We start from the raw sequence: 26,203 nt of genomic DNA, 5'->3' as shown, positions 1-26,203 counted from the left end.
TATATATTGTTTTACTTTTGCAAGTAGGCGAAAAATCTTTGGAAGTTTTAGATATCTTTCATAAATACATTTTTACTCAATACCTCGATATCAGCGCTATTTAAACAGTAATTTTTTTGTGTAGCTATTTTGTGCAGTTTTTTTTTATTGGCGTCTACATACTTCATTTGGTGTTTAGCCCATCTGACGTTGAGATAGAGGTCCCTCCAACCTTATGCCGACTCAGAACTGCTGGCAGTTTTTGTCGAAAGTTTTCTTGGCAGAAGTTCATTCAGAAGCTTACTATTGTCAGCCGAGGGGACGACTGTTGTTAGAAAAAATATTTTCGATCATTAGATGCTTAATAGCCACACTTGGTTTCGAATCTAGAGCAACTACCCTCACAAATCCATGGGGTAAAATAAGTCACCCCAATTTCAAAAAAGGGCACTGAATTTCTTCCTGCAATAGTTCAAGGAAGGATCCCTACACTTTAATTTTTTCACTTAAAATTTAATATTTCTTGAATTGTGTTTTACAATTCTTATACTCAAATATAACGTTGGCATATGACGGACAAAAAAAGGAACAAATAACAGTATGTGCGTCGGAGCACAAGCTAATATGCCAATTTAACTTACGTACGTTACTGATAGATCTACTTCTAGCGGGTACTGACAGTCCAACTTTCTTTTGAACTCCAATAATACTCGTAATTCACACAAGACCCAATTTAAAAATTGTTTTTCTTTTCTTTTCTTCTCTGTTTACAGGTAAAACAAAGACAAGTTTTATAGTACAGTCGCAGCAGCAGCAGTAAGAGCAAATAAGACGCAAATCATTACCGCCGTACATCCTCTCTTACTCATTCATCACCCAGCACAGTGCACTCACATTCACACACATACTTGCACCAAAGCACCGCCGAAGTACTTCGTTGATCAGGATGCGACGTTGTCATTTAATTGCGCTGTCGATTGGCGTGTGTGTGGCAGCATTGGCGCTGTTACCCGCCACCGTTTGCGCCACCACAGAAGTACAGGAGACGCCACTGGCGTTGCCCGTCGCCGATCAGACACAACCGACCACGGCAACACAGGGTGAAATTTGGGAAGAAGATGATCACGAGATTTTGATACGGAACGAACGTGGCACAAAGAGCGATGGTGAGTTGATATTTGCAAATCAAAGTGAAATTATTATAAAAATATTGTAGTAAATACCCGGCATGCGCTGCTCTGCCGTTAAGACAACGTTTTTACGAAAGAGTATTAGGCAACCCAATAACTATTTAGCAGATAGGGAATTCGAGAGTATTCCATTTTCATCATTACCTTGCCTGCTTATTCCCGCTTATCTCGCCTAGTGCAGTTTAACACACAGCGAGCATACATACAGCTATTTTTTTACAATGTTTTTTGTTTTTAAAATTTAACAGAGTGGTAGTAAATATTTAACATTTTATAGTACAAAAACAGTAACCCAATCGGTTAAGTCATGTTCGGTATGTTGTAGTTTAAAAATTAAATTTATGATTTTTTAATTCCGTGTGCAGTAAGCCTATGGAGAATGTGGTTTATCAAAAACACGGATCTACGAGTGGTATAAGACTTTTGCAGAGGGCCGATAAGTCGTGGAATATTTGCCCCGATCTGGTCGCCCATCAACGCCCTCAACTTATGGAAACGTCTTCAAAGTCAAAGAAATGGTGCTGGATAACCATCATTTGAGTTTGAGGGAGGTAGCTCGTAACCTTAGCGTGTCTCACGAATCAATTCGCAACATTTTACACTATCAGTTGGGTATGAGACGCCAGACTTTTTGACTCGTTCCAAGAGAGTTGAACTCCATTAAAAGAATTCATCGGAAAATGGTGGCTGAAGACATGCTTGAGCAAATGAATTCGGACCCAACGTTTATCTAGCGCATGGTAACAGGTGATGAGACGTGGGTTTATGAGTTTGACATGCAAACCAGTCAATGGCGCTATCCACATGAGGCGAAACCCAAAGAACCATATTAAAGCCGGTCAAAAGTGCAAGTCATGCAACTCGTTTTCTTTGATTATCAAGGTGTTGTGCACTCGGAATTCGTTCCAAATGGTAAATGACGAATATTATTTGGTTGTGCGACGTTTGAGAGAGAAAAACTGGAGAAACATCAGCGAACAACTACCGTATTCACCGGATTTAGCCCCCTGTGACTTCTTCATTTTCCCAATACTTAAATTACCACTCCGCGGACGCCGCATTGAGTCGTTAGAGGCCATAAAGGAGAATTCGCTGAAGGAGCTGAAGAAGATCTCTTCAAATGCGTTTGAAAGGTGTTTTGATGACTGGAATAATCGTTGGCGTGGCTATGTGTATTGCTTCGAATAGAGCCTATTTGGAAGGCGACAAAATAAATTTTGATGATTAAACAATTATTTTGCGTTTTATTGGACAATTCCCGGTTATTTCTTTGACAGAATATAAGATTCAAAACAGACAAAACTCCAAATAAATGCGTAAAGATATTGTTCAGCAATTTTTCATTTTTTTCATCATTTAATCCTTAAACATTTTAAAACAAGTAAGGTAGTGCACAATTCGATCGGGACCACATTTTATATACTCAAGCAGATTTAAGTAGAATTTCGCTCCAAAGTAAAGTTTAGATCGAAACGGAAGAGAATGTCGCAAAATAAAGATGCCATCGAATTTAGAAGGTCCCCATTTAAATAAAATCAGCTACCAAAGCCTTCGAACGAGTTTGGAACGTCTCCACCTTTATTCACGAAATCAATAGCAAAGAAAGAACTATATATAAAAGTAGATTACAAGAAGCTTCTATTCTTCTTCTTGATTTGCGCCATAATCATTTAAGTATTTTTGACCAAGTTTAACAAAGCGCGCTAGTCGTTTCCTTCTCGGGCTAACCGGCGTCAGTTGGACATACCAACTGCAGCCAAGTCCTCCACTACCTGACCTCTCCAACGCCACCAGCTGGTACCGCATCGAATACTTTCAGAGCCGATCGTTTGTATCTGGACCTTTAGTCATTGAACCTTTATTCACTGCACTATGTCTATGGCGCCGTAAAGCTCGTATATCTCATTGTTCCATCGCCAGCGATATTCGCCGTTGGCAATGCACAAAGGTCAAAAGATCTTCCATGGAATCTTTCTCTTGAACACGCGCATCACCAGATATTGTCATCGTCCAAACTTCTGCGCCGAGCAAGAACTTTACTACTCAATTGCCTACTTGTTGGCAAGAGATACTCTCCGTGGGATTTCAAGACGGACAGTGTTATCGATGTTAATGATGGTTTCTAAATAAACTAGGTTTGTTACTACTTCAAAATCATAACTAGCAACAGTGGTGTGGGTGCCGAAACGTGATGCACCGACTGTTTATTTGATGATAGAGGGTACTTCGTCTTTTCCGCGTTCTGTACCAGACCTATCCACTTTGTTTCTTTATACAGCTTAGAAAGGGCAGAACTAACATCGCGGTTGTTGAGGAGGATCATGCCGATATCATCAGCCTACGCTAGCAATTGTACGCTCTTATAAACAATTGTGTCTGAGCGATTAAGTTCTGTGGCTCGCGCGTTCTTTTCCAGCATCAAATCAAAGAAGTCACAGGACAGCGAGTCACTCTGTCTGAATTGCTCAATCTCTTTCTAATTAATATTGCACAAGTTGTAGAGACGAGGAAGAAACAGCAGCATATTTCCTCTGTAAATGTTCAGCATTAGTTAGGAGGGGAGCAAGGTTGTTAGGAAAACTCTACTTTTACTCTCTAACGGAACTAGCCGATCTTGAAATAAAGCCTTTCCCACGCCTTATAAGAGCGTCCAAATGGTTTCATGATGAATAAACACTGAGTTTCCCGTGTTACACAACAAACCTCCATGGTCTGAGTGAGTTGGCTATTCTAAGTCGACTGCCACAAAGGCCTAATCTAACCTCACATTAGATGTTAGGTATATTGTGTAAAGTGTAGCTCGTGCCATGAAATGAAAAACGGCAGTGTCGGCTGAGCTCTCGCAACTACCAGTAGTGACTATTTCCTTTATAAATTTATTTAAAGGTAGGCAGAGGTGACATCTTGATATTCATGAATGATATTTGGAAAACCAGTAGAAGTACCAAAATCGCTTTCCAGTATAAATATTCAGTTTCACTTGTTCATCTGAAAGTTTTTAGCAAAAAGGAACTATCTTTCAACTCTATGCAATATTCAAGTATTTTCATTTACAATTTAATGGCAAACTTTAAAATGCCATTAGTATTTGTTACATCAATAATAAATGGGCATAAATATTACAGGCGTGTATGCCAGTTTTTTTGTTTTTACTTTCACTATTTTAGATAATAAATTACGGATTGCGCACTGCTGCAGCAAACATGAAATTCATTTTAAATGAGTTTTTGTTTTTTCATTCGTCTTTCGGAGAGAATGATGATAGAGATGACTTTGCAGATAATGAGACGCCTGCCGACTCTTGTTGGTAGTCGTGCATACAAAAGCCAATAGCTGGTGGAGCTGTAGTGTGATAAATCAATATTCCATTAACCTTCCCTGGATTTTTTGCACTGATTTTAGTATGTGTGGGGGGAAGCTGTAATTTGAATTTTATTTAGCGCGTTTATTTTAATGGCTGTCCGTTGCTATTTTAATTACAAATTAATTTAATTAGTCTTCACCCAAAGCAATTTACATTTCGCAGCATACGTGTTTGAATTGGCAATGTTTTTTTGTTTATATTGAATTAAAGAGCTTACATTTGCAACACTACTTTTCCATTAAATAGTTACAATATTCGTTTTTTAATTTCGCTAATTAGCTTTGTCGAAAATATGCCCTCTATTTTACTGCCTGTGAATACGTTATAAGCAGTGGCGGGTGAGACGCGTAGTATTCATGTGACTCGTCGTGACATGCTTTTTATCGCGTGAACGTGAGTCGCTTGGAGAGAAAATCACGTTAGCTCCGTGATAATGTGAACTGACATTTTTTCGGCCGCGATTTTTCTGTCAACCACAAACATATGTACATACATTCTGCATATGTACTTATGTATTTTAAGAAAATATGTGAGTTCGTTTTCAAGTATTCAAAACTACAACAACAAAATATTGGATTTGGAGTATGAAATTTATGGATGCTGATACTCCTTCCACCTCGACAAGTGCAAACAATTTTGCAACTTTCGCCGAACTCAAAGCAATTCTACAATAGATGTATCTATGGAATGGTTTGTGGGAGGTATTAACACGCGCAAGTGTAGAATCATAAAGCAACCATGCCAATGCTGTTTTAACATTGTATTGGGCTGTAGAATAAGTTCATAGCGTTTTCATATTTTCTTTTATTTTACAACGATTTGTTTGTTGTTTGGCAAAGGGTAAGTATTCATTCGGCCTCGGTTGTCTAGCGTAAGTGCACTAGCCTGCCATCTCAGAGGTTGTGGGTTCGAATCCCACGTAAAGCACGGCCCTCGCACTTTTCCAAAACTTACTTACAAACCTACTTTCCCTGTTTCTAGGAAAAAAATTCTCGCAGTAAGAAGGCGTTGTTCGTAAGCAACGACAGGTGAGCATTCCCACTACTTAGGACTGGTAGCGGCAGGCTAATCACTTACCCTGCCAGAAATCAAAACAGATTAACGAAACCAATGCAAGGTTGAGTCTTGTCGAGGCTCCATGTTCGCGAGAGGAGTGACAAGGAAAAAAAAGGATTCATTCGACAGAACTCTTTCTGCTCTACAAAACTATGTCAATTGTATTTTTGAGTTAGTTAATTTTTTATTAGATTTGAGGCTTATAAATGGAGTTCCCATAAGGCCAAAATCTTCTTTGCTTTTCATAGAGGTCAAAGAGCTGCCGAAGCAGCCCGGGACATTTGCGACGTGTACGGAGAAGGAGTCATAGGCGAGTATACAGTACGGAAATGGTTTGCAAAGTTCGAAAATGGTGTATTTGATGATGAAAGTCTGAAATCACTTGAAAGAGAAGGGTAACCAAACTAATCCTGAGTTGGTGGAAAAAATTAACTGCGATCATAAAACAATTCTCAATCACCTTCGTTCAATGGGATTCACCGAAAAATTGGCAGCCCGAGCGACACGCGGCAATAAACATCGCCTTTTGTATCGAAACGTCACCGGAGATGGGAAATGGTGCCGATACATCAGTATGAAGCAAAGAAAGGAGTGGATGGCTCCAGTATATACGCCAAAGCCGAGAGTCAATACGGATCTTCATCCGAATAAGATAATGATATGTGTTTGAAGGGACTTGGAGGGCATAGTGCACTATGAAATGCTTGATAAGAATGCCACAGTAAACAAGGAGCTCTATGTTGCCCAGCTACACCACTTTAATAAGGCTATTCGACTGAAAAGACCTGATCGACATGCTGAAACCATACTCCGTCTGACAACGCCTGCCGAGAGCTCGAATGGGAGATCCTTCAGCCTCCATCGTATTATCCAGACATTGCACCGACCGATTACCATCTTTTCCATTCCCTATCAAACCATATAAAGGGCGTTACCTTCAATAACAAAGAGGCTCAGCAACTTCCTTGACGTGAATATATTATATAATTGATTAACTTATTGATATAATTATGGTTTTGTTCAAAAAAAATTTTGCGTAACGTACGAACTTATTCTCCAATCTAAAATTTAGTAAAAAAGTTTTTTTGACTGATGGATTTTATTTTGAAGTTTGTATACTGCAGCTGTTTAGTTTATAAGGGTCAAATATGAATGGCGTATGACGCCTTTTGCAAAAACTATTGTACAATATTAGTCCTTCGATAGGTTTATTAATTTTCCACCACCTTTATTTTGTATTTTGTTTAAATTTTTAATTAAAAACATGCTTTTTTCGAAAAGTTAGGTAACAAATTTGTATACAAAATATTTCTGAATTAAAACTGTTAAAAATACCTTGCATTTGTTACCTGAGTTGTGACATGTTTTTATTTTTTATAAGTAATTTAAAAAGGGGGCAACGAATTATCTCAGTAAAATACGAGGGCGGGTCAATAAGTCCGTGACTTTTTGTATTTCTGACCTCTTTACTGAAAAATAAATACTTCTCCTGTCAAAATTTGAACGTGCTGCGTCAGTTAGTTTGTGTTTCACAGCTATCTTTATCAGACTACCCAGTAATTTGAGGAGAAAATGGAAAAAACTGAATTTCGTGTGTTTATTAAGCCGATCCACCCTGAGAAACCCACTGTTTCGACTGTTGTTTGGTCTCTGGTGTGTGGTGATGGATCCATGTTTCGTTCACGGTTACAAAACGGCGCAAAAACTCCTCCATATTGCGATTAAACAACGCCAAACCTTGCTGCGAAGTTGTTACACGATTGCGTTTGTGGTCGACTGTGAATTACTGGATAGTCTGATAAAGGTAGCTGTAAAACACAAACTAACTGACGCAGCACGTTCAAATTTTGACAGGAGTCAACTGACAGATGCCTGTTAACAGGAGCAGTTTTTCTTTTTCAGTAAAGAGGTTAGAAATACAAAAAGTCACGGACTTATTGACGCGCCCTCGTAGTAGCCAAAGAAGAAATTAGCTACAAGCTAGTCTCAACAGTTTAATGTATGATATTTATAAACAAGAATTGCTAGTTTAAAGTATTCTTTTTTCAATCGCATCCCTCTGAATAAACACCTTTTTAAAGCAAAAGTAAATATTTGTGGGTAACAAAGCCGCTCGCTTGCTGCTGGCTTAATAACTCTCACTTGGTTGCATATCTAAACATACAAATTTGTTATCAATTTTAGGTCTCTCCTGCCGTTATGGAAAAAATCCATGGACCGAATGTGACCAGAAAACCAATACACGCTCACGAACGTTGACATTGAAAAAAGGCGATCCGGCATGCGATCAAACGCGAACCATACAAAAGAAATGCAAAAAAGGTGAGCATAAAAGCAAAGAAGAAAGTGGAAACGATGTACGAAAATTTCCTCCAATTTTATTTTATCATTTTAAAATTTATCAAATGTATGCTATAACTTTTAGCAAATGGCCTTTTCCACTTAGCACCGCATTCGCGCAAATGCGATAAGCAACACCAAGCACACACATACACACACATATACTCGGACATTATCCGTGGGCCGCAGCGTAATTGTTAACAGTACTGCTGGTGTTGGCGCCGTAACGCCATTACCATTAACTTCTCAACAATCTGCACAGCCATCATCAAGCTTCATGACCATTGCCAGCATTGCGCCAAGCTGATGCGTAATTACTTTTTATTATTTTTCCGTGCGCGGGTGATGGGCATTGCACCCAATCTGATGATTGGGTGAGGGCAATGCAGTCGACAGCCACACAGGCCTATAATCAAATGGATCTGACGAAATAAAATAAAAGTGTCGAGCTATTAAAGAGCTGGTGGGGTGTGAAAATTGAACAAGTCAAAATGTGCCCTGAAAATGGCAATGCGACAGCTGGGTCCAGCAAATCGTATTTGATCAGAATGGAAAATTGTGCTGGCATTAAACATTAATTCAGATTACTTAGTAACTGTTAAGTAAACAACAGTAAGGGACAGGAAACAACAGTATGGCAACGTGGAACCAAGTATTCTGAGTACCGAGTATCTCTGGAGATGCAAATAATGTTGGTGGTCGCTCCAGTTGAGTGGCTGCTGAAATTTCATTTCACTGAGTTGAAAATGGCAGTACGACCCTACGGCAACTGCCCTGCGATACCTACCGGCTATCATTCGGTAGGTAATAGCGGTCGCCTCTCGGCAGGCAGTGACAAACCTCCGTGCCATGAAAACTATTAGGTCTAGCAGAAATCGATGAGCATTTTTTCGCTTTACATCAACAATAGAATTATTATAATTAGGAACAATTCTGCGTGAGCAAACTCTAGGTAATTACTTCATACACCCCAAATTATAAAGCTTCAAAGAGGCGAAGCGGTGAAGCAAATAAACTCGCTCAATTTCCTGTACGTCACCAAAGGCCCATATGGTCTGAAATTGTAATAATAGCATGCGACGCTCCTTGTGTTGAACAATTTAGACCGCCTCAAGTGAATAGCTTGCTCCAATCCCAAACAGCTAGAGTGGGGAATAAAAATCCAGCACCTACTCCAGACAGGCTATATAATCCGCCGCAATCGAGTGAGTCTGGGCTTGGCTACCCATCGAGTGGTCCGAAATCACTGTAGGCGTGAAAACCCAAATTATATTATAGAAAGAGTTTTTTCTAATATAATAGATGCCACCCTTCGGCAAGTAAAGCCAACCTCCCAGCAGTTTTCTGACATGAAAAACCTCTGCCATTCAAAATCGACACGCTTCTTAAACTTCACATTACTACTCTTTCACAACCGTCATGAGTATATTTAAGCAATGCAGAGCTTTTTTGAACAGTGTATGCAACCAGCTCTCGGTAGACTGAATTTAAATTTCTACTTATCAAAGCATCCACGATAGCGTGCTCGCCGATACCAAAGAAGGTTTCTCGATTACTTCGTGCGAAGATGATTGAATCCTGGTTTCACTAAGATTGATAAGCAGGAACATACACCTTCAACATTTTCAGAACTCGTATCACAGATAACGTGACGCGTGCACCTGCAGAACTACCCAACTTATATTACCTAAATTCATTTTTCGCTGAACATTGATCTATAGTATTGACTCCCACACCTGAATGATCGGTAAAGCATTCAATGACTTCTGTGGTAGCTGCAGGGATAACATTTTTTTGCATATCTTCTGTGTAGAAAGATAGACACTATATAGAAATAAAGAGCCATTCTAGCAATGTTTGAGCAGAATTCATTATAGGATTTGTCCAACCACAGCCTCCACAGAAGTTCCAAGTTTATCGACTGCGTTGTTAGTTTACAGTCATCCGCCTGGATGAGGTTGGGTTTTTTTCACCAACATTTTTACATTAGCCTAGCTTATTATGTTACTTATCGCCTCCATACATCCATTTTATCATTCACTTATGCATACAAAATTATTAGCCATTCGAACGCGGCATAGAACTGTAGGAGTTTCGAAATGGATATGCAGCTTACCTAACATCCCACCTCTCAACAATAAAGTACAAACCTGACCATTATTATTGTATAATTCTATAAATAATTTTAATGGACAATTAGGAGGCTGCCACGAACCAGAAAAATCAGAAACTTTGAAAAACTTAAGACACTCATAGAACACTAGGGCATTTCCGTCAACTCTTTATATGCTGAATGCCCTACAACGTATCACAAATCCACGATAGAGATGCTAAGTCATAGCAGCTGAAAAGTAACTCCATTTAAGCGGCTTTGCAACCATTGAAGCATTTATGACGGTACAATCGGATATTAAGGCCAAATTGCAATCAACCGGTCGCTTCCTTTTATTTCACTTAGAGGCGATAACATAATGCAACAAATTACTACAAGATTTCCTCTTGTTCATGCGGACATTCATATTAGACTTTTTCCCCATGGTTGAATGGCAATTTTGTGAATTTTTTTGCAGCCTGAAAATTTTTCGCTGACATGCGAAAATCCACTTATCTATTATATACAGGGTATTTCAAGTTTGAGTTTCTTTTTGTACAGTGTGGTTTTTTCGCAGTTGTCTAAGTTCAATGGCATCTCTTTAGAGAGATGTCGAACCGTGTAAAAATAATTGAATCCCGCAACGAAAGTGGTGGATCTAAGAAAACTACATATCGCAATTTTCAACCGTTCAAGTTGTGGAGTAGAATACGAAATAAACAAGGCGTGAATACCAGGTACTCATGAAATTTGATGTGCAACGACTGGGCAAAGCGTTAGATGAAAGCGAAATTAAAAACTTAATTGTTTAGAAATATTTAGTTAATGTCCTGGCACAAAGTAAATTCGAAAATCAAATTAGCTACCCTAATGTCCTCACAGAAAAGATGGATGACAAGTTTTTGGCAACCGTGTGAGTAATTCTGACTGTAGCAATAAAAATACAAAAAAAAAGCGTTTTAGGGAAATTCGCGCGTGAATAGCACTAAAAAAATAAATACAACAATAAAACGAATGCAAATGTCCACTTATCCCGATGAGATGATTCAGTCAAATTCACTGAGAGCGGAATAGCGGTTCGCGGACGTCACCACCTCTGCATTATTTCGACTGTGAGATCGAGATGAAATTAGGCACAAAGTAATGTATTTATTATTCTGAGCTTTGTTAGTCTGTCCTTGTTAGTTTAAAAAATTTTCCAGCAAAGGGAAATTGTGAATTCATAATGGCATTTAATTTTGTGGTGAAGGTGCAAATCTTGCAGGAAAAAGTAAAAAAAACAACAACTGACTTAGCATAAACTTAAAATTTAATATGCCTATAATAATGATCGAATTATCAACAGATTTAAATAAATGTAATTTTTTTTGAATTATCTAATTAATTACAATATTTTAAATAAGGTACCCACCAAAACAGAGTTATTCATGGTCGGAGAACCGTGATGCCGTTATTTTAGCTGTGATAAAATTGCCCGAAAAATTTGCCACCCAATCATGGCAATCAGCTGCCATTCAAACTTTTAAGTTTCTATAAATTTTGTGTTGACCTAAAAATCCTTCAAAATGCGCATAAATTTCTTTGCTAGATAATTTTTTCTGGACTTTTCCACGAGCATACATAGTATTAATTCACTTTACCGATGTTTGTTTTTAATTTAGCTTATTAGCGGCCCCTAGTAGCATAAAGTAGGAATGCAAAAATTTCCACCAAGATGGTTTTACTGGAATACGATTTTTCATTTGTACTACTTTTACAACTGATGTGAACTCGTCTCTACGATAAGCTCCTTTAGCTCATACCGAGAGCTAACATTTTCACAAAAGCTTGTTTTTCGTAATGTTAACCTAAAATTGTTGTATTATTTTGTATTGTTTTTATTTACTTTTTTTATTTACTCGCGCCGTTAACGCTTTGAAAATTACTATTGAAGAAAATTCTTTCTGTCAATTTGGTGTAAAATGTTTAGAAATAATTAGTTTTTAATCTTCTCTTCTAATATACCTTCGTAAATGTTCCCTGTGCTTTGTTAAAGAATTTTCTTAAATACAAAAAAACGTTCCCTAAAATTAAATAAAATGTACAAACTTAGAAACAAAACAAAAATGTTTATCCCGTTTTCCCAATTTTCAACATTGTTTACACATCATAAAGTTAATCTTGAAATTTGAGAAAATAAATCAAATCAAAAGGTTACATACTAAGTAAAGTTGCCAAAATAGACTTCCAATTATTTAGGCATAATCGAAAGTGTACTGAAACAATTAGGGGACATTTGGAAAATATTATTTTTCATTGGATTTCATTTAACATTTGCAGACGCTCTACATACACACGTCAATAAGCAGATAATGAACTCCCATTCAGAAAATAGTGTTTATTTTGATTTTAAAAAAGACGCTTGTACCTGCAAGACCCTATGTTTTTACAACTTACAATTTATACTTCTACATATGAGTGTATTTGTAAGCACATCATTGCACTGGCAACTGCCAATTCCGCTGATGCCACACATTTAGTACGCCCTGTTGCGCGTTTTCACATGTCATTGCTTACATGCCACAGATACAAGTAGAATTTCCGATATTCTTCCATTCGCATTTGCTATTCTGTGACTTGCCATTATTGGCTTCACAGATTGTGCAACATATCCTTCTTCGATTACGTACGTACTCACTGGCACATGCAGTTACGCAGTCCGTGGGCTTGTGAGCTTTTAAAGTTTCTTTTTACCGTTGTTATTCATTTTGTTGATAATGGTGCATTTCTTCTTCATATATTTTTCTATTTCATATATTTTTGCTTCTTTATTTTTGTCATTATATCCATTGTATTGTTCAACTCACGCGAATCCATTCTGCTCTTTTTTCGATCATACTTTTTGGGTTTCCTGCCAACGTTCGTGCTTTTCTCCACTGCCACTCTTTCATTTCCTTTAACAATTGTATTCTTCTGTAGTTTCATTTTGTGCCATGCAATGCTGTGCTAACGAACTTTCACGCTTTGTTAGTTTGCTGGCATACTTTAAGGCGCATTGGTGGGTTTTTTTCTTAAGACTGCTTATTTGTTTGTATGTTGTTAAAAAAGAAATTGTTGGAATAGTAAAATGCTGAGTCTTGAAGGACGTAGTTGGAAAGAAACCTCTCAGAGAAAACTTCTGATGTCAACTATTCTTTATGCAATACATAATAAGTTTGTTTGAAAGGAAACAAATTACTTTAAAACTTTTATAGAACTCTTTACTTTAACTGAAAAATGTTAGATTTATAGTATCTTAATATTTTTATAAACATTCTGGATAAACATACATATGAGTGTATTATAATGGCAATGGATGTGAATATCACCGCATACCACTCATTCAGCATGCAAACGGTGTGTTTGCTGTTGAAAGAGTGTAGCGCCCATGTTGTTTTGGCAGCGTCTGTCAAATCAGTGGCTTATTATGCAGTCATTGATGGCAAGTTAGGCAACTGAGCAGCACGTGCAAATTGTACAACTTTATTATCAAAATGAGTAAGCGGTGACTTCTTGGTGTATAGGCGTTTCAATTGAAAAATGCCAATTAGCCAAACGAGAGGTTTCTTAAAATAAATCACGACGCCTTGGAGGTCAATAGTAGACTAATTTATTCGCACCGCTTTCCTATGTTGAAGAAAATATATATATATTTTTAAAATATAGTGCACCTCTCTCTTCGCCAGCATAAGTGGAGAGACTTTTTTCCTTTGCTGGAATTGTCAATCGATCGACAAGGCAAAATCGCACTGACCGTAATTCCGCGATGGCGGTTTAAATAAAGAAAAGAAAAAATGACGGAAAGACAACGATCCCAAGCATCGAAGCCGAAGGTATGTATGTTTCAGGGGAAACAGCAAAATTAGATTGAAATAATGGATTGGCATTCCTTGTCGACTAATGCCAATGCTACTGAAAATGTTTCGGTAATACTTAAACAAAAACTCATAGGGAAACAAATATAGACTTTCAAAGAGTTATCAAGGCAAATTCAGCTATTTATTTTATTGAATATAATGCGTATAATAAATATTATGGCAGTTTATTAGAAGCGAATAGCTCAAAAAGTTTCTACTTTATGGTAGTCACGCATTTATTAGACAGACTGTGTAAGTACTTTCGGTTTGGATGTGGGTTATTCTGAATACATTTCCTCATACTGCTTCGAGGTTTAAAGGTTTGGCAGGAAACATCTAATAATAAAATTTCTTTGTAATAGCTGACGGCAAACAACTGCGTGTATTTCTGTTAGGCGAGAGCTCCTCATAAAAACCCACCTGCCACTTGGAGGCGGCATAAAACTGTAGCTCCCTTCATTCGTGGAAAAACATCAAAACGCACACCACAAATAGGATGAAGTGCTCGGCAAAATATCCAAAAAAAAGGTATAGACGCCAATATGTTCCATACATATAGATATATTATAACACATGGGCTGAAAGGTCCCGGGCCTAACACATAGATGGCACTAGTTTTATCGCATTTACATATAATATTTTTCAGTTAGTACTAACCTTAAGAATACAGCTGTTAAAATTTCATAATATTCGATTCATTAGTTCGTGAGTTATTGTGCTGAGAGTGGCGATACTTTTGTTATTTTCAAAACAATGGATCAAGAAGAATTTCGATTGTTTGGATTTGTTTTCCGTCTGTGCACAGCTTAAAAAGCTGAGACATTTTTTTTTTTGTATATAATCGAAATTTTAAAAACATTTTATCCATTTTCTTGCCTATAACCGGACAGTGTAATTATTGCAAAATGCATAGGCAAAAATTCGTAGTTAGCATGTTGATAATTATCATATCAAGAAATATGGTATACAGAAGGAAAAAGAACTTTTCAAAATAAACTGCAATACTCAGCACACACAACAGCATCACACATATTGCTTCTACAAATGTATATATGTAAGTTAACAACATCCTCTGCCTCTCAAAGCGTAAACCAATTTCTATTATGTAATCATACCCTTGGTTGAACTCATGTGAAGAAATGCAATCCGATCAATAGAACAAACACCAATTTCTGCAACTGGGTAAACAACAGCTCAATAGAAATTGCAATTAAAATGCCATTCAATGTGCTTTGGTAAAATTCCTAGATCCAAATTGAATCCATGATTAAGGTAAACAAATTGTAAGCTATAAATTAGATATTTTTGTAATAAAGGCTTTTTCAATACTAGTCTTGTAAGAAGGCGTTCGAATTTTATATTTTTATTTTATTATTGCGATTGTTTGGCACTTTAAAACGGGGATTTCCATAATTAATTTGCTATTGGTAGAACAGTGCAAGAAAATAAGCAAACGTGATAAATTAAAATAAAAGTTTAGTCGTGTTTTGTTGAATAAAAGTCCAAATTATAAATATGGGTAGACTGAAATCCGTGGAAAAGAAGAAGAAATCGGGACGACCAAAACTGTTTTCGAACACAGATGAAGGGTGGATAGTGCAACAAATTAAGAAAAGTCGAAATTTGAGTGCTCCAAAGCTCGCCCAACACCTTAATATTAACTGCAACCTCGAAAGTATACAAATAGTGATGCGAAAGAATAATTATAATGGAAGAGTTGTATGAAAAAAAAGCCTTTCATCAACGAGAGTAACCGACACAAGAGAATAAAATTCGGAAAGCGTCATGGGGATAAGGATTTCGAGTGCTGGAAGCACGTTTTATTTGCAGATGAGAACAAGATTAACATATTGAAGTGAGATGGACAATCATACCTGTAGAGAAGACCTAATGAATAGTTGCTGGAAAAAAAACTTACGTCCGATAGTTAAACATGGGGGTGGCTCGGTAATGGCATTGGGTTGTATGTCCGCTGCTGGTACTGGAAATTTGTGCTTCATTAACGGAAATATGGACCACAAACAATACCTAACAATTATGAAAGAAAATTTAGTCGAAAGTGCTGAAAAGATGGGAATTAAGGACAATTTTCAATACTATCAAGACAACTATCCCAAGCATAATACACTTGCTGTCCATCTATGGCAACGGTACAACTGCCTAAAGTACTTGAAACACCTTCACAATCTCCAGATATCAATGTAATTGGACATCTGTGGGCTCATTTTAAAAACCAACCGAGAAAACATGTTATGAGAAAGAAGAAAGACCTAGAGATCTTTTTTTGTTTTTTTTTTTTTGTCGGGACAACTAGCAAGAACAGCACTCAGACATAATTAAGTGCATTGTACTGCACTCGGATTCCCTTTAAATTTTCTTTAAATCTTCCCGAGCTCCGAAGAAATCTAAGATCAAGATCTTATGGTGCCAAAGTGGTCGCTTCTTAACACATCAGTGCCAAACACCTCAAGCCTGATTCGAGCGAAGGCGGGACAGATGCACAGGAAGTGGTCTACCGTTTCATCCTCCTCTTCACAAGCTGAAGGGAGTACACTGTTTGAGATGCCTACCTTTTCCATGTGCCTCGCCCGAGGAAAGTGGCCCGTCATCAGTCCAACCAGCTATCTGCAGTCCCTCCTGCTTAATTACAGAAGAATTTGCGACAGTCGGTCGTACATGACATATCAGTTTAGTCCATGTGGAAACTCTCACAGCCGGCCAAGCTCGCTTGTGGGTTTTAGTAACCCGTTTGCTAACCGTGGCTTTGATGGCTGCAGAAGGTAGTAACAGAACGGGTTCCAGGCCAACGAAGTTGGCCTCAGAGCCCATCCTAGCCAAAGAGTTAGAGGTCTCGTTACCCACGATACCCTCGCGTCTCGTGACCCATGTTAGCATCAGGCTATTATGTCTTCCGACAAAGTTCAGCCTGAATTTACAGAACTCGACTACCCCTGATGTGGTTGGGGGGCTGTCTAAGGCCATGAGCGCAACTTGGTTATCGCTGCAAACACATATAGATCTGCCTCTCCATCTGCTTTCCACGACCTAGAAGATGCTAGTAATGAAGAGTGGCGGAAAATATATCATTTAACAAGCAAAAAGCTGGTCGAATCCATGCCAGGAAATCTGAATGATGTAATAAAAAGTAAAGGCTTGCCGGCTAAATATTAATTATATTGTTTTTTTTCCTAATCAAGAAGTTTTTAGGTTTGTATGTACGAATGAGTTGAAGTTGGTTTATATAATATTTTGTGTAGTTTTGTAAAATACGCTTGAAGAACGAAAACAAATGCGACCTATAAACGCATTGGATTTGCATTTAAATATATATTTGTTGATTTAGATCCATATCACTTGGGTGTCCGAGTTCTTTATTGAGCCACTGTAAGTATGCAGGTTTTCATTTTAAGCAAAGAACTCAATTTTTTTAAAGGTTTAGCAGAAAAATACTTTAAAAGGCATTAACAGTCACATTCATTTTATTCTCATTTCATATCACTTCATTCATGCAATTCTCTACTCATTAAGTCAACGTGTTTCCATAATTACTTTCAGCTACATGTTCGACTCGGCGTAAAAAAATAAAATAAATAAATAATTGGCACGTACACTTCAATTAGGTGTGTGGCCGAGCTCCTCCTCCTATTTGTGGTTTGCGGCTTGATATTGTTCCGCAAATGGAAGAACATTCAGTTTTAAGCCGACTCCGAATCGCAAATGGTTTTTATGAGAAGCTTTTTCATGGCATACATAAATACACACCGAGGTTTGCCATTGCTTTTTTCTATTATTTGTGCATGTATGGAGATTCGAACATACGCACTCACGAATAGTAGTCACACACCAGCCCATTCAGCTATGGCGGCCGAATATATAGGTAAAGATAAACAACAGAAAAATGATATTCGTACTCGTATGACCACTACATTGGAAGAATCGATGCAGCGCTTTACTTGTATGCTCGTACATACATAAGTAATATATTTCCCGTTCGTTATTATAATTTTTGCCTTTTACAACTACAAAAATTAACAACCGAAATCCGCGCGGTTGAACAGTAATTTGTGCGCCTGGAACAAAAAATTTATATTTCACAACAATGGAAAATTTAACAGCCATGAAAAACGGTTTTGTGAAAGCAGCCACATCGTTTATAAGTATTGTCCGCATAAACTGCATGTTTAATTTTTTGCACATGCCCTGCAAGAAAAATCAAACATTAGTACCGAACTGGAACGTTTCTAGTGTAGTTTTAATCGTGACTCACTCTTTTGTGTTCTGTTTCTTTTCCCTTTAAGCAGTTAAGTGAACGTTATACTGTGATTTCATAGCATCCTGTAGCACAATGCCACCTCGAATGAATCGGGAGAAGCAGTGAAAGGGGGTAACGCGAGATGATGTTTCGAATTACTTCCATTTTTGTTTTTTTGATTCCTCCTCTTTAAAACTTAACCAATTCGAGATTAGTGTGTTGAAAACACTTGTCTCAGAAGTGTTTTTGGAAAAAGTTTTGATCCAATCTTTTGCTAAGTGCGAAATTTGCGCTATCATCCACTAGTATGTTGTGAGATTTTCAGTAAGGTTAAAACTGTACTTAGACATACGTGCATAATTCTGTTCATAAGGTTTAGAGGAGCAGAAGATCTTACACGTTCTCCGCCACGCTGCTAGTCCTGGACTCATTTGAATGGCATGTGTTGAAACACTCCCTTATCCTCCTAAGCACTTAAGGAAAATGATTGAGGTGCTACTACAACAGCAAAACCACTTGATAGAATACTGTAAAAGCTACTAGTGCGATTTATGTACGAACTAAGAGCGGGTCATTTGAGAACTTTAATATGTCTTGGCTAAAAAATATCTTGTCCTGCTGCAAAATAAAATCGAGATTGCTTAACCCGCTTTTCTTTATATCTCTTTTTCTGCCTACATATGTATATAATATTTCCTGTGGTTCCTAAGAGGAGCAAATAGCCCCAGCAAACAAGTTAAAGTTAGGTTAACTTAACGTAAGAAATTTTATTTATCTCCATGAACGGCCTGCTTGTAGCGCTTTTGCTTCAACTAGCCGTATCCAGGTGTTGGATGGTCTCCGGAGTGCACCAGTGTAAGGCTGATTATGCAATATATCCATGAGGCTTCCGTAATGTATGCCCAATACATTTTCGTCGCCGAATTTCGAAATGAACAAGAGCCTGCTTCGTCATACTCCAAAGATCAGTATTGGAGATGATGTTTGGACAGCGATTGACGAATACTTCAGAATGCTTTGTGTGTTGCACATTGTCGCATTTCATTTCTTGCATACATATAGAATGACAGACTTCACGTTTGACTTAAAGGCCCTTAGTTTCGAGCACCTAGATATATACGAAGATTTCCAAACCTTCACATACCAAATAGAGCACGAGCTTACGCTATTCGATTACGTAAGTCATGATGATGCTTCCGAGATAGCAGAAATTATCCACTTCTTCTATATTAATGTCGCGTATCTGGAAGAATCGCCGTTGAGTGGCGGTTGGGTACAGCATCTGTTTTTTTGCAATGTTAATCCTGAAGTCAATTATTGTTCATCACTGAGTAAGTGGTAAGCTGAGCACACATGAACAATCAAGCTCGGTTTGCGAGTAGTGGATCATATTGACAAAGAAAGAAGTAAAATTGCTGACAAATTTCCAATGAAGAGAGCATAAACTCGCTTGAAAGCTCCAGAGGCCTTGAATGGTTTTTGCAAAAGGGCATTATCCATCCAGGCAGAAAAAGAGGAAACGGCTCACAGAGAACAGTACCTTAACAGTCTGCCTGGCTTAAAGCACTCCAAAGAGTGCCTGGCTGAGATTTTAAAATGTATAAATTAAACGAGCATATCTAATAAGTAGACTGAACTATGAGTTTATTTGAGCGAAATATGCATATTTTGTAGAGTCGAGAAGGAAACTACTTGAGAAATGCTATCATTGAATGTTATCACCCATTAATGATTGGCACAATGAATTCAGTGAAAGAAAGTACGCATCTGAGTTTCAACGGGGGGTGTATACTATTCAAGAAGCAATGGACTTTGTTGTGGAATCGATGAAGAGGCAGATCTTTATGTGCCTGCAGTGACAGCAAAGCTGCGCTCATGGCCTTATATAGCCCTCCAACCACTTCAATGGCAGCTGAGTTCTGTAAATCCAGGCTGAATTATGTCGGTAGACATAGTATCCGGGACAAGTGGATATCGCGGGTAACGAGACCTCTGACTCTTTAACTGAAATGGGCTCTGAGTCTAACTTCTTTGCCCCGGAACCTGTTCCGTCACTCCCTTCTGCAGCCATCAAAATCACGGCTAGCGAACGGGTTACTTTGACCCACAAGAGCTTGTCAAGCCGAGAGAAGTTGCAGATGGACTGAACTGATGTTACCTGTCATTTCCGACCAACTGTCGCACATCCTCCTTTCATTAAGCAGAAGGGACTGTTGGCAGCTGGTTGAACTGATGACGGGCCACTTTCTATGGGTAAAGCACATGGAAAAGGTAGGCATCTCAGACAGTATACTCCGACTAGCCTGTGGAGAGGAGCATGAGACTGGTGACCACTTTCTGTGCGTCTGCCCGGTTCTGATGTGTCAAAAAGGGACCACCTTGGCTCCTTAGTACCATAAGGTCTACTCAAATATCTTCAAAGGTCGGGTAGATTTAAAGTAAATTAAAAAGGGAACCCGAGTGCACTACAATGGACTTAATGTTGATTGAGTGCTGTACTTGCTAGTTTGTTGAGACAAAAAAATTAAGACAATTAATAAGACATTTGAATTCTCTTCGCTCAAAGAACATAAGAACAGATTAAGTATAATATTTTGGTTTTATACGCATTGTTCAGTGGTGGTTTTCTGAGATGTGCTTTAAATCCCAATTGATAAGATTCCCCCAAAACATTATCGAACACGTGTATGTTTTGTGACTGTCTTTATGAGCAGGCTGAACTTTCGCAAAACGTTTTGCCTGTAGAACATAATCCGTGGTAACCTGCCCTATGATCTCCTGGCTTTTGTTGTTTTTCCGTATGTCGCATAACTCACTACTTGATTGGCAATTTTTCAGTTAGAAAGCTTTGATTTATTTGCAGTTGGTGAGATGTTTCCATAAACCCATTACCAGATGTTTCGTTTCCCTGCTTGTCTTTTTTCCTGCAGGGTATTTGAAATTATAAGTATACCTATACATAACATATATCTGCTTTTATATGAGTGTTAGTATACACGGTTGTAGAGTTCGTTATGGCTTCAGCACTGCAGTTTCAGGATAACGAACTTAAAAAAATGATTGCAGTAAACGGAAATGATATACGAGTAATATTGCACACAAAAAAGGGAGAGAAATAAAACTGCTACCGAATGAAATGCTTCAGGGCATCGCATACCTGTCACATTCGGACAAAAATTAAAGGAATAAAAGTTGCAGTCAAGGATGTTTTTTCAATCCGCGTATATCTTTACATACAACTGCACGGTTAGTTGCAACGTTACTTTAATAGTGGGCTTTCCTATTAAGAGGGGTCGAAACGTATAAAACAAGATGCTGATACCGCACCAGCGACATGACATTCTCAAAGATTTATTGGCATTCTTCGCGAAATTTAATTTTCCATGACTGTGCTGCATGCAACTCGTTGATCGAATTGAAGATCATTAAATGTGCTAATAAAGACTCAAACTTCCGGCTCCTCGAATAGCCGCTTCAGTGGGTCGATTAAACTGGCCATAAAATGGGAAAAGCGCGCGATAAACTTTCTTAACAGAACACGCACTTTTATAATAAAATTCAATGGTTAGCAACCGTTGTTCGTTTGTAAGACGATTCATGTTAAATTATACACCAAACTGAAGATGTGTGACAGTGAAACAAAACACGAAACGTGCGTCAGCTGTTTAAACAAACTGTTTAAAAAGATAATAGCTAAAAAATCACCCGTTATTTTAAGATGTCCGCCAAGATATTTTGGAAATATGTTAAGGTATACGTGAGCTGGACCGATTTAAAAGTAATCCAAAAATCTACTTATTTTGCTTGTGTTGATGAACTTTTCAAACCTTTTTATGTAAGCCTTTTAAGCTTACACGCTTGCATCTTCTTAGGATGCTTCCTGAAAAAAATAATGATTTTTAGAAGTTAATATTATTTATAAAAAACCCGACTTTTGCAGGTACTTTTAAATCGATTCAAAATATGATTGGGTTTTAAAGTATAATAAATTGTATAAGTATATTTGCTTTTTGAATCGTCTATAAAAAAAAGACTAATCAATATTTCTTCATCCTTTTTTTATTTTGAAGATTAAACATTGTCATTTATGAATGAAAATTAATATCGTTCAAATAACTGCCACGACTGGCTTTACAGTAGGCCATTCGATCAACCCACTTTTTAAGCACATTTTCGATTGTTTGGGCTCCAATTTCATGAATGACAACTTCGATTTCGTGTTTTAAAGCATCAATCGTCTCTGGGTGGTTCGCATAGCATTTGTTTTTAACGGCTCCCCACAAAAAAATAGTCCAACGGGCTTAAATCACAGCTCCGAGGCGGCCAATTGATATCGGAATTTCGGCTGATTATTCGATTTTCAAAAACGGTAGCCAAAAGTTCGAGTGTAACTTTGGCAGTGTGACAAGTTGCACCGTCCTGTTGAAACCAAATGTCGTCCATGTCATCTCTTCAATTTTTGGAAACAACTCGTTGAGCATGTCACGGTAACTCTCGCCATTTACTGTAACCGCGGCTCCTCGCTCATTTTCGAAAAAAAATGTCCCGATGATGCCGCCAGACCAAACACCGCACCAAACAGTGACTCGTTGTGGATGCATTTGCTTCTCTTCAGTAACGTGTGGATTTTCTGAGCCCCAAATCCAACAATTTTGCTTTTTGACGTAGCCACCGATGTGAAATTGAGCTTGATCAGAAAAGAAGAAGAAGACTCACCACTTTGGAAATAGGTTTTCAATATTTCCCAATTTTGTTCAAGCGTATAGCGTCCCGTTTCGTAAATGTCAAACCTTTAAGTAAATTATGAACACATTTGACATTTCATTTGTGTTACCATTCTCACAAAAATAGGTCAAAAAGCAAACGCTATATGGCCCACCCTGTATATAGGGTGTTGTTTTAGCTGCATGATAACTATCGATTGATAACTATGGGTTGACAGCTGAGAATAGCAAACTGCATTAACATTTCTATTTAATAGGGTTTGGCCAGTCTTCTTGAATTATTTAACGCCAGAATAACGCTTCTAATTTGTGGAAATTTACTTTGAAAAACAAATTTTAGCGAAGTTTACAGAGAAGTGTTGAAGAAGACGGCGAAATGTCCACTTGTCGTCATTCTCAGCTTGTTAGCCTTTGTCCCTCGACTACATGGACAATTTTATGTAAGGATTTTGGCTGATGTGCGTATAAAATACAACTCGGGCAAGAATGGAAGCTAAATGACCATCGTTTTGCGTCTCACTTTAGCGGATTGGGCTGGTTTAGATTTATTATTTAGATTTCTTAGAAAAAGTAATCAGAATTTAGATTTATTAGAAAAATCAATCAGACTGATGCAACTCGAATGCTGAATATAATATTCAAAAAATATGTGCCATGAAATAAATAAATTAATTATAAAAAACGAATTATAATAAATTATAATAAACAAATTAGTTCAAACAATATTTCGGTTTTCTATTATTATTTTAAGTTCTCAATCTATTTAAAAAACACCCGATGCATAGGGTAGCCAATCTAGCGCTTGAAATCTGAACTATCGGTTGTTTTGATTTTGACAGTTAATATAATATTTGTGACAAGGGTTAGACATTTGCAAAACGGGTAGCTTTCGCTTTAAAAAATTTAGAAAATATGAAAATCGATTAATCAGCCAAAAATAATGTTGCCAATTGAGCGCTTAGAAGCTGCAATTTGACTCCATTAGCCTAGTTTTTGTAGAGTGCCATTGAAAATAAATATTTCACCAACCTTTCAGAGAAGATTCAAAAGTTGAAACAGGAAATTCAAGTTGCCATTAGTAAGGTATTCAAAAATGCCGAAACTCGCGAAAATGTAGTAACCAATTCGGTTTCCATCCAAGGAAATGAATTGTATGATATAGTAAAGCATATTTCATGGTAGGGTTTGCACTTTTCCATAGAGAAAATTCATTCAAATATTGCATGGTATCCGTCGACAAATTAAATTCCAAACTGTAGATGAATCACCCTGTTTTGCCAAACAGAGTTTGACTATGTAAGGAAAGTGCCATGAATCGATTGAAATCATTCAAGAACTCATTTCTTAAGAGGAAATAGATCGATCATTTAGAAATCATACAAAATTGTCTGTTGAAGTAGCCGACGAATTTATTGATTAATAAAAAATATTTATTCCAAAATGTTCACCGCTTATTTCTATTTATAAAAACCGCTGTGTTTTGTGTTTTTAAATAGAATGTACGATACATGTGCATACTTACATCAATTTAGTGCACACACCCTCAACCGAGGAACTGCACACATATGTATATATTTGTAAAATTGTAAATAGTTTCCATGAAAGTATGTGTGTCTTATCTCATTTGCCTGAATCCACATAATAGAACTGCATAAAGGATATTTAGCCAGCGGCAAGGCGATGCAGTGGCAGTAGTAATTCATATTACGTTAGTAGACGCATGCGTATGTGGCAGAAACGACGGGACAAGCTGCCAAGTACCAATACAGCAAAGTGAATCAACTGACACATACGTTGTCCAATTGGCTGGCCAGTGGTACCAAAGAGCAGGCAGAAGACTGCACAGACAAGCGGAAAGCCTGTCATACGTGCAGCCCACAATGGGTAGACTCATATGGTAACAGCAATAGCCACAAATGCATGAAATACCTACACAATAAGCGTGCCAATAACAATAAAACCAACAATATATGCATGCATGTATGTATGTGTATCCGCTAAGTGTCATGGGACTGACTAACTGTTTTGCAAGCCCTACAGCGCTACAGCTCTACGATTTCCATACACTTTATGTCTGGCTGTCATAGCCAAGGCTCGCATATCAGCCACATTCACGCAAGTCTTTGCGGCAGGTCGTTCGCCCTGCAACCTGCTATACTCGTACATCGTTTGGGCCATTCGCTGTCACTGATAACGATGGTCGGCGACACAGATTGTAAAATGTAAATTGGCAGGATTTCGTTTAAATTTTATTGCCGAAACAGCCGGTATGTTGCGTTATAATGGAGGGAAAATTCAGATTGGCGAAGAGAGGTTCTCCTTGTATGTGCATATGTAATACAAATACCTACTCTATGCAGTGTTGCCGTTTTAATTCAATTGGATCTGAATGAAGTGTTTTTCATGGAACTTTTATTTATTTAATATATTTCGAATTTTTATTTATTTATTTGTTTGTTTATTTATTTACTTGCTTATGTATTTATTCATTTATTTATTTATTTATATATTTATTTATTTATTTATTTATTCATTTATTTTTTTTTTTACTCATTTATTCTTTTATTTATTGATCCTGCTACCAAAAGTTTCTTAGGAAAATTTCCAACTATCAACTAAGATTTAAATAACTAAAAAATTGAGTATAGATTCGGAGATTGGACTATATTCCTTAAGGCTCGAACAAGAGAAGCATTGCGCGAGTCCTCCGTTTTGCCATTAATCCCATAGAAAGGTAAGGAGCTACGAAGATTTCGCTGTGGTGCATACAGCTCGTTAAGGAAGTGTTTTGAAAGCTAATAATCTAGCGAAATTCGTACATACTACTTAAGGGAATCCGGTGCACTAGAGCTCAAATATTTCACGATTTTTTGTTAGCCATTACAAATTAAAAAAACGATATTTCAACATTTCGTGTTTATTACTACATCTATTGATTTATTTAAAAAACAGTATTTATTATTATAAAAATGCCGCTGAAGATGATTCTCTGGAAAAATCGGACCCGGACGGCGTAAGTAATTTCGAGACTTTTACTCATCTGAAACTCAAAATTCAAGAAGATTCTTTATCAAAAAAAGTGTAGTTATGGTCGGAACTAGAAAAGATCGAAAAAATTAAAAGTTTACAAAATGCCGCGCTTTTGAAAAAAAGTTCGTAAAATCGGGTTTTTATCACTAGTATTTTAGTGTAAGAAATAGAAAAATATTTAAATAAAATTATGATTCTAGTTCCAACGATAGCTCTATTTGTTGTGAATAACGTATTCAAATTTCAATTCATTCGGTTGAATATTTTTTTTTCAACCCCGCTGTGCCGACAAAAGTAATTT

At 37.4% G+C, this 26,203-nt stretch overlaps 1 protein-coding gene across 1 annotated transcript in view; it reads left to right on the top strand.

Annotated features, from left to right (window-relative positions):
* The window catches only part of LOC129242375 (uncharacterized), an 82,252-nt gene that overhangs the window by 35,027 nt on the left and 21,022 nt on the right, over positions 1-26,203 (top strand). The window contains exons 3-4 of the mRNA XM_054878981.1: positions 753-1,145; positions 7,774-7,911. Of these exons, the coding sequence (XP_054734956.1) occupies positions 926-1,145; positions 7,774-7,911 (358 nt within the window). The 5' untranslated portion in view covers positions 753-925. The remainder of the gene's footprint in view (positions 1-752; positions 1,146-7,773; positions 7,912-26,203) is intronic.

Source organism: Anastrepha obliqua, chromosome 3, assembly GCF_027943255.1.
Source record: "Anastrepha obliqua isolate idAnaObli1 chromosome 3, idAnaObli1_1.0, whole genome shotgun sequence".
NCBI classification, from domain to species: Eukaryota; Metazoa; Arthropoda; class Insecta; order Diptera; family Tephritidae; genus Anastrepha; species Anastrepha obliqua.
The sequence above is the reverse complement of the archived record's forward strand: the minus strand, read 5'-3'. Positions and strand labels throughout refer to the sequence as shown.